Raw genomic sequence first — 15,453 nt, forward strand, 5'->3', positions numbered from 1 at the left:
ATACAGTAAGAAAGAAGAATACATCTTATAAAATTTTCAGGTAGTCCCCATGGTCTCTCCGGGGGTCACGCCTAACCTTTTTTCCAACAGAAAAGGCAATAAACCAGATTAATTAAACCATAACAGCGGTTACCTTTTTACTCAAGCGACATGACCCATAAAACATTTCCTGAGCAATCATCAACATAGCCCTTCCTGAAGAGTGGCATTAAATATCCTTGAAAAAATTTCAAACATGACCGAAGCCCCCCTCAAAGACCACCAGTATGACAATATTCTCAACACAAGCCCAGAAAATGTTTCATATGAAATTGCAAACCAAGCTGACAATGATGCAAAAAAGAAGCGTGTCAAATTTCCATGTACTCCAGCAATTCAACAGCAAGAAGCTTTTGCATCTAATAAGATAATGTAGTTCAACTAACGAACAGCAGTAATTATGTACATAGTGCATTGAGTTGTGAGAACATAAAAGAAAGAATGAATGGGGTTGTAGTTTGTTTTAGGCAGCAGTCATGGAGGTGGAGAGGATGACATGCGCCAAGTACTGTAGCCCATCCTGGATCTTATCAATCGCAGTAGCTCTGTCAGTGTGCAGAAGATCAGAGATGGCATGAGCTTTCTCTTGGATAGAGGTCTGTTGTGGGTGCTCACTATCAATGGAAGCCTTTTTTATTGCGGCTAGACAAGCTTCTAGCACATCCGAAATACCTGCACAGATGCATTTCCAGAATCTTGTTAAAGTGATGCTTCAATCTTGAAAAACAGTATTCCCCTAAATGATCAATGGCTTGCTTCATTTTCTTTTTAATTAGGCAAGCCTGGGGTTCTTGCCACAAGAGGAATCAAGAGCTAGTTTGACCATTGAGGAATTTTCAAAGACAAATTCAAGGGCAGCATGTAATAACCGTGATTTTTTGCTAATTACTTCTGTTTATAAAATAAAATAATGTGAAATATGCAAAATGGGCATGGGATCCGCATTTCGGATCCAGGACCCATAAAGAGGTATATATATATGTATATATATATATATAAATAAATAATTAATATCATATATGTTTATATGTATTAAAATAATAATAATAATAACAAATATTTAAAATATAAATATAAATCTAACATGAGGATCCACAGTTGGATCCATTTGGATCCATATTGAATGGGTGAGACGCGGACCCAACTCGGGGTTGGTTTCCGGGCCCCGGGTCCGGACCCGGGCCACGCCCTGTGAAACGAACAAAAAAAAAACTTAAGTTAAAAGGGGCAGGGATCTGCCTGATAAAAAGAAGGCGATTTTGTGTTAGGGTTCAGAACCCTAACACGATGGATGCAAGGGGGAGGGTCGTGCGCAGCCGTCGGGGAAAGGAAGGAAATCTCCTTCCTTTCCGGGAGGCCTCCCTCCTACAAAAGTGAGTCCCGAACCTCTCTCTCTCTCTCTCAACCCTTCACGGTGCCGGAGCAGACGAGGTCAGTGGGAGCGGCTTTCCCTTCGCTGCGGCACTGTCGAGGCTCGGCCGACCTTCCTCCCACTACATCAACCGCCTCCAAAGCGTTGGCTCTAAGGTACGGGTTCCCTCTTGTGAAAATAGATGAGAAATCGAACCCCCGTTTGATTTTGTGCTTTTTTTAGATGGAATCCCTGGAAAAAGATGGGGAAACGGGGTGGATCAGTTTCACGACAGACTCAACCGATTGGGTCGGTTGGGTCATACCTATATAAAAAAAAGTAGCGTTAGGTGTTTGGGCCCTAACTCCGCCTGTGTATAACTGTTTAGTTATACACTGCCGGTCCCAAGCCCGGATAAAGGAGGAGGGTTGCAGTAGGCCTGTGACAGCCAGCATAAAAACTTAGTCATACCCTATGAATATGAACCAATATGAGAATTTCGTTGGGGTGTTCCCTACTGAGCGACGCGCTGTACTCTATAGGCCCGGAGGCAGTGATAAATGGGTAAGGGTTGCTAGGTCGTCGCCCGGAAGCGACGCGTCACACCGGCGCCCGGGTGTGGTGTCAAATAGGCAAGGGTTCCCTCACTTTGTTGGACGGGTGGGGGTAAAGAAGTTAGTCCAAGACCATAAAATTATGTTAGCCACTTGGAACATAGGGTCTTTAACTGGTAAGTTGGTAGAGTTAGTAGATGTTATGTGTAGGAGAAAGATTGATATTTTATGTCTACAAGAGACCAAATGGGTAGGTGAGAAAGCAAAAGTGATAGAACCTTGGGGATATAAGATTTGGTATACAGGAATAAATAGGAATAGGAATGGAGTAGGGATTGTTATGAGTCGTGAGTTTATAGATAATGTAGTTGAGGTCGGTAGGAAGGGTGATAGGATTTTACTTATTAAATTAGTATTAGGTACGGATATTATTAATATTATTAGTGTTTATGCACCTCAAGTAGGTTTAGATGATTCCACTAAGCGTCAATTTTGGGAAGATTTAGATGGAGTAGTACAAGGGATATCTTATGGAGAAAGGCTTTTCATCGGCGGTGACCTTAATGGGCATGTAGGCATTAGTAGGGATGGATTTGAGAGTATCCATGGAGGCTATGGTATAGGAGAAAGAAACGATAGTGGAGAAAGGATTTTAAATTTTGGTTTGTCCTATGATATGATCTTAGCAAACACTTGGTTTAGGAAGAGGGAGTCTCACCTAGTAACATTTAAAAGTGGGGTTAATACGAGCCAGATAGATTTTTTCCTACTTAGAAAGAGAGATAGGGGTTGTTGCATCGATTGTAAGGTTATACCGGGAGAAAGTGTAGCTACACAACATAGAGTCTTAATTTTAGATCTTAGAATTAGACAATGCCGCAAAAGGGATAGACATAGGATAGATCCTAGAATTAAGTGGTGGCTTCATGCGCAAGATTCAAAAGAAAGAAATTGCAGAGGCTTTGAAGAAAATGAAATCAAGAAGGGCATTTGGCCCAGATGGTATACCTATCGAGGCTTGGAAATGCTTGGGAGAGAAAGGTTTAGAATGGTTGACAAATCTTTTTAACAAGATTTGGCGGACAAATAAGATGCCTAATGAGTGGAGGAAGAGTACTTTGGTGCCTCTATATAAGAATAAGGGTGATATACAAGATTGCACAAACTATCGTGGTATAAAACTCATGAGTCATACTATGAAACTTTGGGAGAGGGTGATTGAGTCTAGGTTGAGGAAGGTTGTCATGATATCGGAGAATCAATTTGGTTTTATGCCTGGAAGATCTACTATGGAAGCTATACATCTTCTTAGACAACTTATTGAGAGAAATAGAGAGAGGGACAAAGATTTGCATATGGTTTTTATTGATTTGGAGAAGGCTTACGATAGAGTACCTAGGGACGTTCTCTGGTGGACAATGATGAAGAAAGGTGTTTCTCTCAAGTACATTAGTATAATTAAAGATATGTATGAAGGAGTAGTAACCAATGTCCGCACTTGTGGAGGGGTGACAACCAATTTTCCTATAACGGTTGGGTTACATCAAGGATCTGCTTTAAGCCCTTTCCTATTTGCTATAGTGATGGATGAGCTCACGAGATCAATTCAAGAAAATGTGCCGTGGTGTATGTTGTTTGCTGATGATATTGTTTTGATTGATGAGTCTAGAGCTGGGGTTAATGCTAAGTTAGAATTATGGAGACAGACATTGGAAGCAAGAGGTTTTAAGTTGAGTAAGAGTAAGACAGAATACATGGAATGTCGATTTAGTAAGCAACGAAATAGAGATGGGAGTGTAGTGAAGCTTGGTGAGAAAGAAATACCGGTGGATGATTCTTTCAAATATTTGGGATCTATCATTCAAAAATATGGAGAAATTGATGGGGATGTAAATCATAGGATAAAGGTTGGGTGGATGAAATGGAAGAGTGCAACTGGAGTGTTGTGCGATTGTAGAATGCCATTGCGGTTGAAGGGAAAGTTTTATAGGACGACTATTAGGCCCGCTTTACTATATGGTACGGAATGTTGGGCTGCCAAGAGACATCATATTCAAAAAATGAGTGTAGCTGAGATGCGTATGCTGAGATGGATGTGTGGAAATACAATAAAAGATAAGATTCGGAACGAGGAGATACGTAAGAAGGTAGGCGTTGCACCCATTGAAAATAAGATGAGAGAGAATCGTTTACGGTGGTTTGGACATATTCGACGAAGGCCTAATGATGCTCCAGTTAGAAGGATGGAGAAATGGAAAAATATATTAGTTAAAAGAGGTCGGGGTAGGCCTAGGAAGACATGGATGGAGGTGATAGGAAAGGATATGAATGCTTTGAACCTCACCGAGGACATGGCATTGGATAGGAATGAATGGAGGAGAAGGATTCATGTGGAAGACCCAGAATGATTTTCTTTGTTGGTTCATATCGCCGACCCCAATTGTTTTGGGATGAAGGCGTAGTTGTTGTTTGTTTGTTTGTTTGTTAGGTGTTTGGGCCCAGCCGACCCGACGTCGGCTAAGCCTTTGGGCGATCAGCCCCAGCCGACTCGGCTGGGCTGCGTGATGGACCCAGCCGACTGGGTCGGCTGGGAGGGTGTGGCTATATGCCAGACCCAGCCGACGGGTTGGCTGGGACACGTTCCTTGTTTTAAAAAAAAAGGGTTATTATAACAAAAATAAATATTTTTTTGTGGTTGTTCAACCTTGACAGCACACACAGGCCCGGACTGGGGCCTGTGCATGGGCTGCCCAGCCTAGCTTGGTGAGACATGCCCGGCCCAGTCTGGCCCTTGGGCCAGACTGGGGTCGGCCTGGCAGGGTGGGTCAGACCCAAAGTTACCGAAAGCGCCCCTATAGTAGGGGAAGCACGCGTCCCCGATATGCGCTTCGAAAGCGCGAAACGTCGCGCTTCCGAAACGTGCGGGAGTGCGTTTCCCTTTTTGGGGAAGCGCGCTTCCCCCTCGCTTCCCTATTTTTTTCATTTTTTTTTTTCGCTTTGCCCTCGCTTCCTAGGTCGCTTCCGGTTCGCTTCCTAGGTCGCTTCCGGTTCGCTTCCTAGGTCGCTTCCGGTTCGCTTCCTAGGTCGCTTCCGGTTCGCTTCCTTGGTCGCTTCTGAGACAGCTCGTAACTCGCTTCTAAGTAGTCCCACACTTCCCGCTTCCTAAATTTTTGAAAGTGCCTTGGTTCTCGCTCCCGCTTCCTTGACTGACAACCATGGTCACACCCGACCCAACTGACCCTAGTCAGTTGGGCTTGCTGGTAACCCCAGCCGGTTGGGTCAAAACCTTTAAAATATATATTTTAAGAGTGTTGTGAGTTATGTGAGAAAAAAAAAGAGGGAAAACCCCAGACAATTTACAGTTGGCTGGGTGCAGGCTAAATTATAGGCCTAGCCGACTGACAGTCGGTTGGGCAATAACCAAAATTTGAGTGTGTGTGTGTGTGTGTGTATATATATATATATATATATATATAGTGTGTGTGTGTTACCTTTGCATATTCCAGACTCTTGCCATTATAAGGTTTCTTACTATGTGCTTGCTAGAAAGAAGTTTTCATATGCTTATGATTAACAAATTTTGTGTGAGCAATATTCAAGGCAAGGTTAACTACATGGGTATTTTGCGAATATGTACGAAACTGAATTTTAGGTCATGCTGCGTGTATGCAGTTGCACAAGAAGTCACACGTGAAAAAGGGAGTCATGAATCAAAGCTTGCATGCGATGTAATTATTTGAATTAAACCATACAGTTGCCATGAAGCAATGCATTAAAGGAAGCCATGTAATTGACATGAATGTGAATCAAATGGAAGCAATAGATAAAAATATGCCATTAACATATCTATGCATAGTAAATGAAAGCATGCCATTGAGTTCAGTATGTGCATTACTTGCATGTGTTGCTATCATGTAGACTAAACATAAACATTCTTTAATTATTCTTGGTTCACGAGCATGATTGAAATTTTCCTATATGAATGTGCATCTGAAAGATATGTGATTTATTTCATTATGTGGCATGTTGTTATGGTTTTTGTTTGGGGTGCAACGATGATCATAATGAATCATCGTGGGTTTGGTAGTCCCTGAGCTTTGGCTTGCTCTTTTTTGAATCATCTCAAATACATCACAAAAATCATATTTATTTTTATTGCATTATGTTCACACTGTTCTATGCTTTACCGCAGGCGGTGGTCCCGTGATAACTCTCGCAGGGATAGATGTGAGTTTTTGCCCTTGTTTTTGCATGCTGAATTGCAAAACTTAAATTTAATAAAAACATAATAAATAAGAACAGATAAATAAGAACTGTGTAACATATATGAATTGAGATCTCTCATCGAAATAATAGGCATTTTAGAGGTTCGGTTTTGGGAACCACGAGGATACAAAAACTTTGTGTGTTTTACTTTGACTCTTGAAACCGATATTGAGGTTCTTTCTCCTGACCACGGTTTAGAGAAAGTCCGCCACTTTACCTGGAGGTGGTGTGTTCGACACAGCTGTTGTTTTGGTATACTAAGGAAGTGACACTAGTGGGCGTGGAGTGTCCTTAGTGTCTCTGAAATTAGATGTGAAGGTCTAATGTTTCGAAGGTGATTCGGTTGGGGACTAAGTTTATAACCTAGTAATAAAATACATCTTGTGTGTTAAGCTACTCTGTGAACCTAACTTGACCTCGGAGAAATTATACCCGTTTAGTGTATCCGCAGGCAACGGTAATTAAACAGATGAACTTAAATTATATACATTTAATAGGGCATGCATATGGAAAGAAAAACTTTAATGAAAGACAAGAAAGTGTTCATGCATTGCACATAAATCATGCATATTCCTGCTATACATTAGCTCATGCATATTTTACATGTTCTCTTAATTGTTACATGTTGGTGGATGCATGATGTTTAATTTCTAATGCATGTTAAATGTCTTACTTTCTTAAATTGAAATTTCTGTTGTTGATTAATATTCTTGCATGCTTAATAAATGTTGCATGAATGCTTAATTGAATTATGTAATTATCATAATTGCATTCCTCTGAATTATTGCATGAAATCGTATATGCGTTCTTTATACTCGTTTATTTTCATTAGAGGAATCTGTACGCAGAATTCTTCGAATTTCTGACCCCCTCTTTCTATGGTTTTTCGCAGCCGCAGAGGATCAGTGAAGCGACTGGCTTTTGAAAGAGTCACGGGTGTCACGCACTTGCTAGACTGATCACAGATAGACAGCGTGGCTCAGTTTTCTTTTATTTCATTTTTACTTCATTTAGTTGATATTGTACTCTGAATATTTCCTTTATGCAATTGTCTCGAGACTTATCACTCATTAGATCAATAAAAGTTTAGTTTGGTATGGATAATAATTGTAAGCTCTATTGTGGTTGGTTGTTTTATCCAATTGGGAGTGGAACGGTAAAGGCCCTGAGTTTCTGAGAAGACTTCCGCAATGGTTTTGAAAAAAAAATCTGCATTTTCAAAGGGTATGAGTTGGGGTCGTTAAACCACGTACTGCTTTACTCACCTTTCAATGTTGGTCAAAGAAAGGACAACGTTACAAGAGAAAATGACATATGATCATCCTAGGGGTAGGTTAATGGATTGTGGTATAGGCCAAAGTTGCCGAAAAGGGAAACAGAATTGGAAAAGTGATTAAAGAGCAAGGGGCTTTTAGGTCCATATGAAGTGGGATGCAAGAAGTGACAAATATTTTTCTTTTATTTTGAATAAGCAAGCTGGGGTTAGGCAGATACCAGAACCAGTACAAACAGTTATAAAAACCAAAATCATACAGCAAAAGACAAAGGAAATCAGTCGAAAGGTTGTGACCAGGAAATACTTAAAACGAGAGTCAAGCAGTTTTGTTATACAGCTAGTACTATTACTAGCTAAAATTTCCATTTTCAAAATACTCATGTCATTGGAAATATTTTTCTATTTTTTATTATATAATTATGGGTCATCTATTGAACATGTACTAGATATGAGGATGAAAAATAGTGGGAAAGTATTAACATTCAGACAGGCATCATTATTCGCTAAAACCATAATAAACAATACGTAGCAAATTAGGAAATTTTGCTTTAGTACAAAAAACAAATTATATGAATAAAAAGTACATAGTGTATATGCTTATAATGATATGTAAATTTTGAACACTTTTACCTTGATTTAATCTTTTAAATGATTTACTTAAAGGTCTTTTGAGTTTATTAAAAATGGATATATCTAGATATGTTCTGAAGATATTATAGAAAATGAGTTATCAGTTATGATTTATCCCTCAATTCAGTTAAATAAGCTAACTATGGTTTTTTTAATAGTCCAAAATGTCTTACAAAAGCAGTGTCCAACAATTCCATGCCTTTGGAAGCATGCTTTCCATAACATGGGAATCAAACTTCAGAAGCACCAAGCATCCAGCTTTCAATGCAACTTTTGAAGAAGCAAGATGGTCAAGAGAAACCAGTTAAAAGGTTATAAGATCAAAGTGTCCAATCAATGACATAAATGATACCGTTGACCTCTAACGCACATCTTGTTAGAATTTCATCTGCACCTGCATTAAGAGAGAAAACAGAGAAAGAGAGGGAGAGAGACGAGAAGAGAAAACCAAAAAGGGGCCTCTGCGGCTGTCACGATTTCTGTATATCAGAAATCGTGACCTAATGCATTGTATAAGCACTTAAGTGTACATGGGTCGGGTCGGGTCTTATATAATATCCGAACCCAACCCAGAAAAAGAAATACATTTAAATTTTACACTATGGAATGAACTCGGGTCTGGTATAAGATCCAGACCCGAAACACTATACACCTTTTTCACCCCCCCCTCAAGTTGATCATGGTTATGAACCATGCACAACTTGCCTTTGAGCGTCCAAAAACGATCATTTGTTAATCCTTTCGTAAATAGGTCCGCAACTTGTTGTTCAGTATTGACGAACTCAGGCTCAATCTCTTTTTCTTCAACTTTTTGTCTCACAAAGTGTTGGTCAATCTCAATGTGTTTAGCACGACTGTGATGTACTGGATTGAATGACATGTTAATAGCACTTTGGTTGTCACATAGCAAGGTAGTGTGGGAGATCTTTTCTCCTACTTCGGTCAGTAGATGTCTGATCCATGTGACTTCGGCAGATGCAGCAGCCATAGATCTATATTCAGCCTCGGTACTTGATCTAGCGATAGCTTTTTGTTTTCTACTGCTCCAAGAGACTAAATTTCTTCCAATGAAGACACAATATCCTGATGTAGATCTTCGTTCATCAGGATCCCCAGCCCAGTCTGCATCACAATATACAGTGAGTTCATGCTCATCTTTGCCATATGACTGTGGTGAGTATGTCAATCCATCCCCAATAGTCCCTTTCAGATATCTAAGGATCCTCTTGACAACTTCCACATGTCCAGTACGTGGCGCATGCATAAATTGAGATACTTGATTGACTGAATAAACAATATCTGGTCTAGTGAAGGTCAGATACTGTAACATTCCTATTATACTTCGATACCTGGTGGGATCATCACACAAATCTCCATCATGGGCACTAAGTTTTTGATGCAGCACACTCGGAGTTCCCAGAGGTTTGCAGTCTTTCATACCTGCCTTGCGGAGAACATCTACGGTGTACTTGTGTTGTGTGAGTGTCAAGCCATGAGTTTGATTATCAACTTCTACACCAAGAAAATAGCGTAGAGTTCCAAGATCTTTCATTTTGAACCTCTGACCTAGTAAGTCTTTCACTTCTTGGATGTGAACCACAGAGTTTCCTGTGATGACAATATCATCAACATAAATTAATAACAGAGTGGTCACAGTCACAGTCTGGCTTCTAAAAAAGAACAATGAGTGGTCCAACATGGAACGCGAAAATCCATGTTTCTGAATCTCTAGTGAGAAGCTATCAAACCAAGAGCGAGATGCTTGTTTCAGACCATAGATAGCTCTCTTTAACCTGCACACATGGGTTTTACAATTTTGTTCTTAATATTCAGGGGGTTGCTCCATATACACTTCCTCCTTCAAGTCCCCATGCAAGAAGGCATTCTTTACATCAAGCTGACTCAACTTCCACCCATGTTCAACAGCCAGAGAGATAATAATCTGAATTGTTCCCATTCTTACAACCGGACTAAAAGTCTCATCATAGTTTTGCCCTGCTTCTTGTGTGAATTCTTTTGCTACGAGTCTTGCCTTGTATCGCTCAATAGTTCCATCTGGCTTGTACTTTATCTTGTAGACCCATTTACATCCAACAACATTTTTGTCAGGCGATCTGGGAACGACTTCCCAAGTTCCACATTCATGCAAAGCTTGCATTTCATCATTCATAGCTTCTACCCACTTGGTAGAAGTGGTTGCCTGGTAGTACATAGTGGGCTCATCTTTTTTATTGAGAGCAGTTAAAAACAGCTGAAGATCCAAGGAGAAGTTGTTATAGCTGACCCACCTGTCAATGGGATGTCGTATGCGGCTTGATTTTCTGATCTCAGGAGTGTGAGAAGGGGTCGGATTGCTGACTGAAGCATGATCTTAATGGCTTGATGTCATCGGTCTCTGTTTGGAATAGACAATGCCTTTGTATCTGCTAGGTATTTTTTCTGAATTATGTGACCCCGACGTCTCAGTGTTTTCAGACATCTCTTCTTCTTGCTGCACACAATCTGGTGAACATGCTTCGCTGGAGCTAGCAAAAAGTTCTGAACTCAACCAAGGATAGTAAACTCCAGTTGGTATATTGGTTGCATCAACTTTGTCATCAAAATTTTGCTCATCAAAGACAACATTTCTTGAGATTCTGATACGTTTGTTGGTAGGATCATAGCACCTATATCCTTTGTAGTCATCTGCGTATCCCACAAACCTACACTTCTAGGCCTTGTCTTGAAACTTGTTTCTCAGGGACCGATCAACATGCACATAGCAAACACATCCAAAAACACACAGATCGTGATAACTAGGATGAGCTCCAAAGAGACAGTGATAAGGAGACTTGTTTTCCAGAATGACCATTGGCAATCTATTTATCACATGCACGGCAGAATGAAAGGCTTATGTCCATAGGTTGGTGGGAAGATTGCTGTCATGAAGCATAGTCATGGCACTTTCAACGATATGTCTATGTTTTCATTCAGCAATCCCATTTTGTTGAGGAGTGTGAGGGCAGAACACCCTTCTTCCTATTCCGTTATCTCGAAGAAAAGAAACAAAATCATGGGATGAAAATTCCCCACCTCCATCGCATTGAAAAAACTGAATGGACTCAGAAAATTGGTTTTTGACCAAGGAAAAGAAATTTTGAAACAAAGAGAAGACTTCTGACTTATTTTTTATGAAATATATCCAAGTGTATCGAGAATAGCTATCAACAAAGATTAGATAATATCTGCTTCCAGACCCAGAGAAAATTGGGGCGGGTCCCCACACATCAGAACAAATGATCTCAAAAGGTTTTGAAGCTCTCTTATTAATTGAATGGAAAGGCAATACATGACTCTTGCACAAAAGGCAACTGGAACATTTATGACTACTCTCATCCCCTTTAAGACTTTCTTTTGGAATGAGATTATTAGAAACAAGTTTCTCAATAAAATGACTCCCACAATGTCCTAACCTACTATGCCATAAGGATGGCTTATTGCATTCAGAGATACTAAAAACACTAGCAGAAGAGGAGGAACATGACTCTGATGAAGGCTTCAAAATCAGGTGAGAAGGGCGAACATCACGACATAGAGCTTCTTCAAAGACATACATGTTGCCTCGTCTCTTTCCTTCAGCGAATGTTTCCCTCGTGCGTAGGTCCTTGACCTGCACAGAGAAGGGAGTGAATTCAACTGAAGCATTATTATCATCAATAAGTTAAGAGACGGAAACAATATTTTTCTTAATGTCAGGGGTATGAAGAACGTCAGAAAGAGTAAGAGTGGAATGTGACATGGGGATAACAGTTTTTCCAACGTGGGAAACAGGATGGTGGGATCCATCTCCAGTGACAATCTTACTTTTTCCAAAATAAGGAATAGGATTAGAAATTTTACCTGCATCGCCTGTCACATGAGTCGCTGCCCCAGAATCGACAAACCAAGTGCCTTCATCATTTTGCTTCAATTTTAACTCTGACAAGGCAGATATCAGCAAATCTTTAATCTCTCCACTGTCTCTGGCATTTGTGAACTTTCTCTTGATTTCTATCTGTGGACTCTTTCCTTTATTCTCTGGATTATGCCAACAATTCGCCTTGATATGTCCCTTTTTGTTACAGAGGAAGCAAGTAGGGATGGATCTTGTTCCCTGCGCATGAGTAAACGTGTTTGGAGTGGGAAGCAAACCACGCCCTCCGTGTCCACTTCGCCCTTGTCCTCCTCGTCCTCGTCCTCTACCATAAGTCACTCCTGTAGCAAAAACTTCTTGAGAATTTGAATGATTATGAGTTTCTTCAGAGAATCCCCTTAGAGTCATTTCATATTGGATCAATTTGGCTCGTAGCTCATCAAAGGTAGGAAGAACAGGGAGACACAATAGTGAAGTGACTATCATGTTGTAGTCAGATCCCAATCCACTCAGGGTTTCTTGCACCATGTCACTGTCACTAACGGCACACCCTATAACTGCAAGTTGATCTGTGATGGTCTTCATCTTGTTCAAATATTCCATAATGGTCATAGAATCTTTCCTTAACAACTGAAATTCTCTTTTTAAAAAAACTACTCTTGCTTGAGAAACCTGCGAATACGTCTGAACCAGTCGTTCCCAAAGTTGTAGAGCTGTACAATTGTCAGGAATGGCAAGAAGGATCTTTTGAGACAGGGTGGATGTGATGTATGCAACAACTGACTGGTCTTTTCTTTTCCAATTGAGGAATTCAGCATTTTTAACATACACGATTGAACTCGCCCCTTTGTCATCTTTTTCTTCTCTCGGGCTAAATTCTGGTGGAACTGAAGTGGTTTCATCCAGGTGACCTAAGAGGCCTTGACTCCTTATGAAAGGAATAATTTGCCTCTTCCAGATCAAGAAATTTCAGGTATTCAACTTCTCATAAACAAGTTGGTTGAGAAAACTTGAAGAAAGATTTGATTGAGGGTGGTAGGGATCCATAGAGAATAAGAATCAACAGACAAAAAATTCAACCTTCTCCCAACACTCTTTTTTTTTTTTGCTGTCAGAGAATCGTAGACTGTTAAAATCAGAAAATGAAGAAACTTGGGCCTTTCTGTGCACCAAAAAGGGGCTTGCGGGAAAATAAAATCACACGTTAAAAAAAAAACCCTCCTTTGACTGTTTCAGCAAAGGGAAATCAAGAATGATAATGTGCAGCAGAGCACAGGGAATCAAAGGAAAGCACTATAACAGAGAGATTTTGGAAAAGACAAAATGAAAAGGGAATCAAACGATTAATAGGAACAAATTTAATATCTCACGTGAATCAGTTCACGAATTCATGTGAAGAGACGTTAACCCACGATCTGGGAGAAGACTGATGCTTCACGTGAACCAGTTCACGTGAAATGCAGTCAATCCACGATCTGGATTCACGTGAATGGAGTGCACGTGAATCACAGATTCACAACGTGAGGTGTGAGTACACAGAAAGATTCAGAAAGGGGGAAAGAAAAGAGGCGAAGGAGAAAGAATAACAGAAAGAAAATGAGAAGCAAAAAAACCTCAAATTTTTTTATCGTTGTCACGAGCCAGAGTTCCTTTTTGCCTCTAGAAGGATCTACGCTCTGATACCATGTTAGAATTTCATTTGCACCTGCATTAAGAGAGAAAACAGAGAAAGAGAGGGAAAGAGACGAGAAGAGAAAACCAAAAAGGGGCCTCTGCGGCTGTCACGATTTCTGTATATCATAAATCGTGACCTAATGCATTGTATAAGCACTTAAGTGTACATGGGTTGGGTCGGGTCGGGTCTTATATAATATCCGAACCCAACCCAGAAAAAGAAATACATTTAAATTTTACACTATGGAATGAACTCGGGTCTGGTATAAGATCCAGACCCGAAACACTATACACCTTTTTCACATCTTCCAGCTATAACAGGTTAGTTTGATCATTTCATGCAATTTACTTGTGCATTTCAGTTTCCTTTTGCTCTGGTAAACGGTAAAAATATTTCATGGCAATATTTTTGAAATGTCACAGCCCGGTCAATAACTCTCCACATTTACTTGATTAGAAATCAATGTGTTAATAGAAGCTTGTGGTTAAAGCATACACCATAAGATGTAAAAGTAGCAGTCTATATTGTTCAAGGATTTTCTTGCATCCAATGGGAAGGTATTATAATCCACATAGGTGATGCATGTTTAATTCGTAGCAAATGATTTTTACCTACATCTCCTAAAATGCCTTCCCCAACCAAAGAATAGATAACCTTTCACTGCATAGATGCTAACCAAAATTTTATACTTTTCATAAAGCAAATGATTGTTTGTTATTGTCCACATCCAAACGTGAGGTTTTTAAAGTTTCGTTATCTTGCATGTGCTGGTAAATTGTTCATGGTTGCAGTTTCTTTCGAATCTTACGGCAACTGTGCTCCATCAGCAGAACAGGCATAAATGAAGGACTCGTAATTCAAACTAACAGCAGGCTCATGGAACCATGTACTGCTTAAAACACAAGTTTCCAAAATATGAAACTTCATATACCAGATATAAGAAATTATTTGTAGTGTTTAAATTTTGTAATCAAGACAAACATGTGGCAAGAGCAAACTGCAAAGACACTAGCTTCAAGTATCTACCTGTTACAAAACTGTTGGAGACTGCTGCCACATCTCCAGTCATTGACTGCGCTTTGGATCTAATTATTTTTGCTTTTAAGATAGAATCATCCGGCCAGTCAATTTTGACAGAGTCTTCCACTTGGATCTCATCACTTTGTGAATTGTTAACACTCGAGATAAGAGATTTTCCAAGCATCAAAAACTGTGACACGCCAAAGCAGCACAGTTCCGACAGTCTCTGCATAATGACCCAGAAGTTAAATCCCTTTTAATGAGCAGCATAGTGCTACCGAAACACAAAAAAGTATGCCATTTTAATAGAGATAGCTTACATGTACACCCTCTGAATGAATGGCTTCAAGTCTGCCAGCAGTGCGCTGAATTATTTCATTTGTGGCGAGTCCCTCAAGAGTAGCTGTAAACCTGCCCAGAACAATATGTGACATCTTTAAGCAACCACAAATCATTTAAGGAATCAAACCAATTCCAAGCATAAAATGAACAAAAAATTGAACAGAGGATAAAAAACACTACCAAAAACCAAGTGGTTAACGAGATCCAGACGCTGTATATCACAACAAACAAGTCTACCCCATACACCAGCAGCATGATCATCTGTTTTGATGTAATAAAATAAAAAAAAGAGGGGAAATTGCAGCATAGAATCGCAAAATTTCTGGGACACAGCTTCTTTCAGGGACCAATTCAGCGATAGGGTTTCGAGATAAAACACTAAAAATGAGAATACAATACATGAAAGTG

At 39.9% G+C, this 15,453-nt stretch overlaps 1 protein-coding gene across 1 annotated transcript in view; it reads right to left on the reverse strand.

Annotated features, from left to right (window-relative positions):
- Positions 1 to 280: 280 nt before the first annotated feature.
- The window catches only part of LOC149835112 (uncharacterized), a 28,216-nt gene continuing 13,043 nt past the window's right edge, over positions 281 to 15,453 (reverse strand). Inside the window, exons 7-9 of the mRNA XM_090011697.1 lie at positions 15,024 to 15,114; positions 14,710 to 14,929; positions 281 to 711 (exon numbers count right to left, since the gene is read on the reverse strand). Coding sequence (XP_089867823.1) covers positions 503 to 711; positions 14,710 to 14,929; positions 15,024 to 15,114 — 520 coding nt within the window. The 3' untranslated portion in view covers positions 281 to 502. The remainder of the gene's footprint in view (positions 712 to 14,709; positions 14,930 to 15,023; positions 15,115 to 15,453) is intronic.

The sequence above is a fragment of the Nuphar pumila genome, chromosome 6 (genome assembly GCF_984573655.1).
Source record: "Nuphar pumila chromosome 6, dmNupPumi1.hap1.1, whole genome shotgun sequence".
Lineage (NCBI taxonomy): Eukaryota > Viridiplantae > Streptophyta > Magnoliopsida > Nymphaeales > Nymphaeaceae > Nuphar > Nuphar pumila.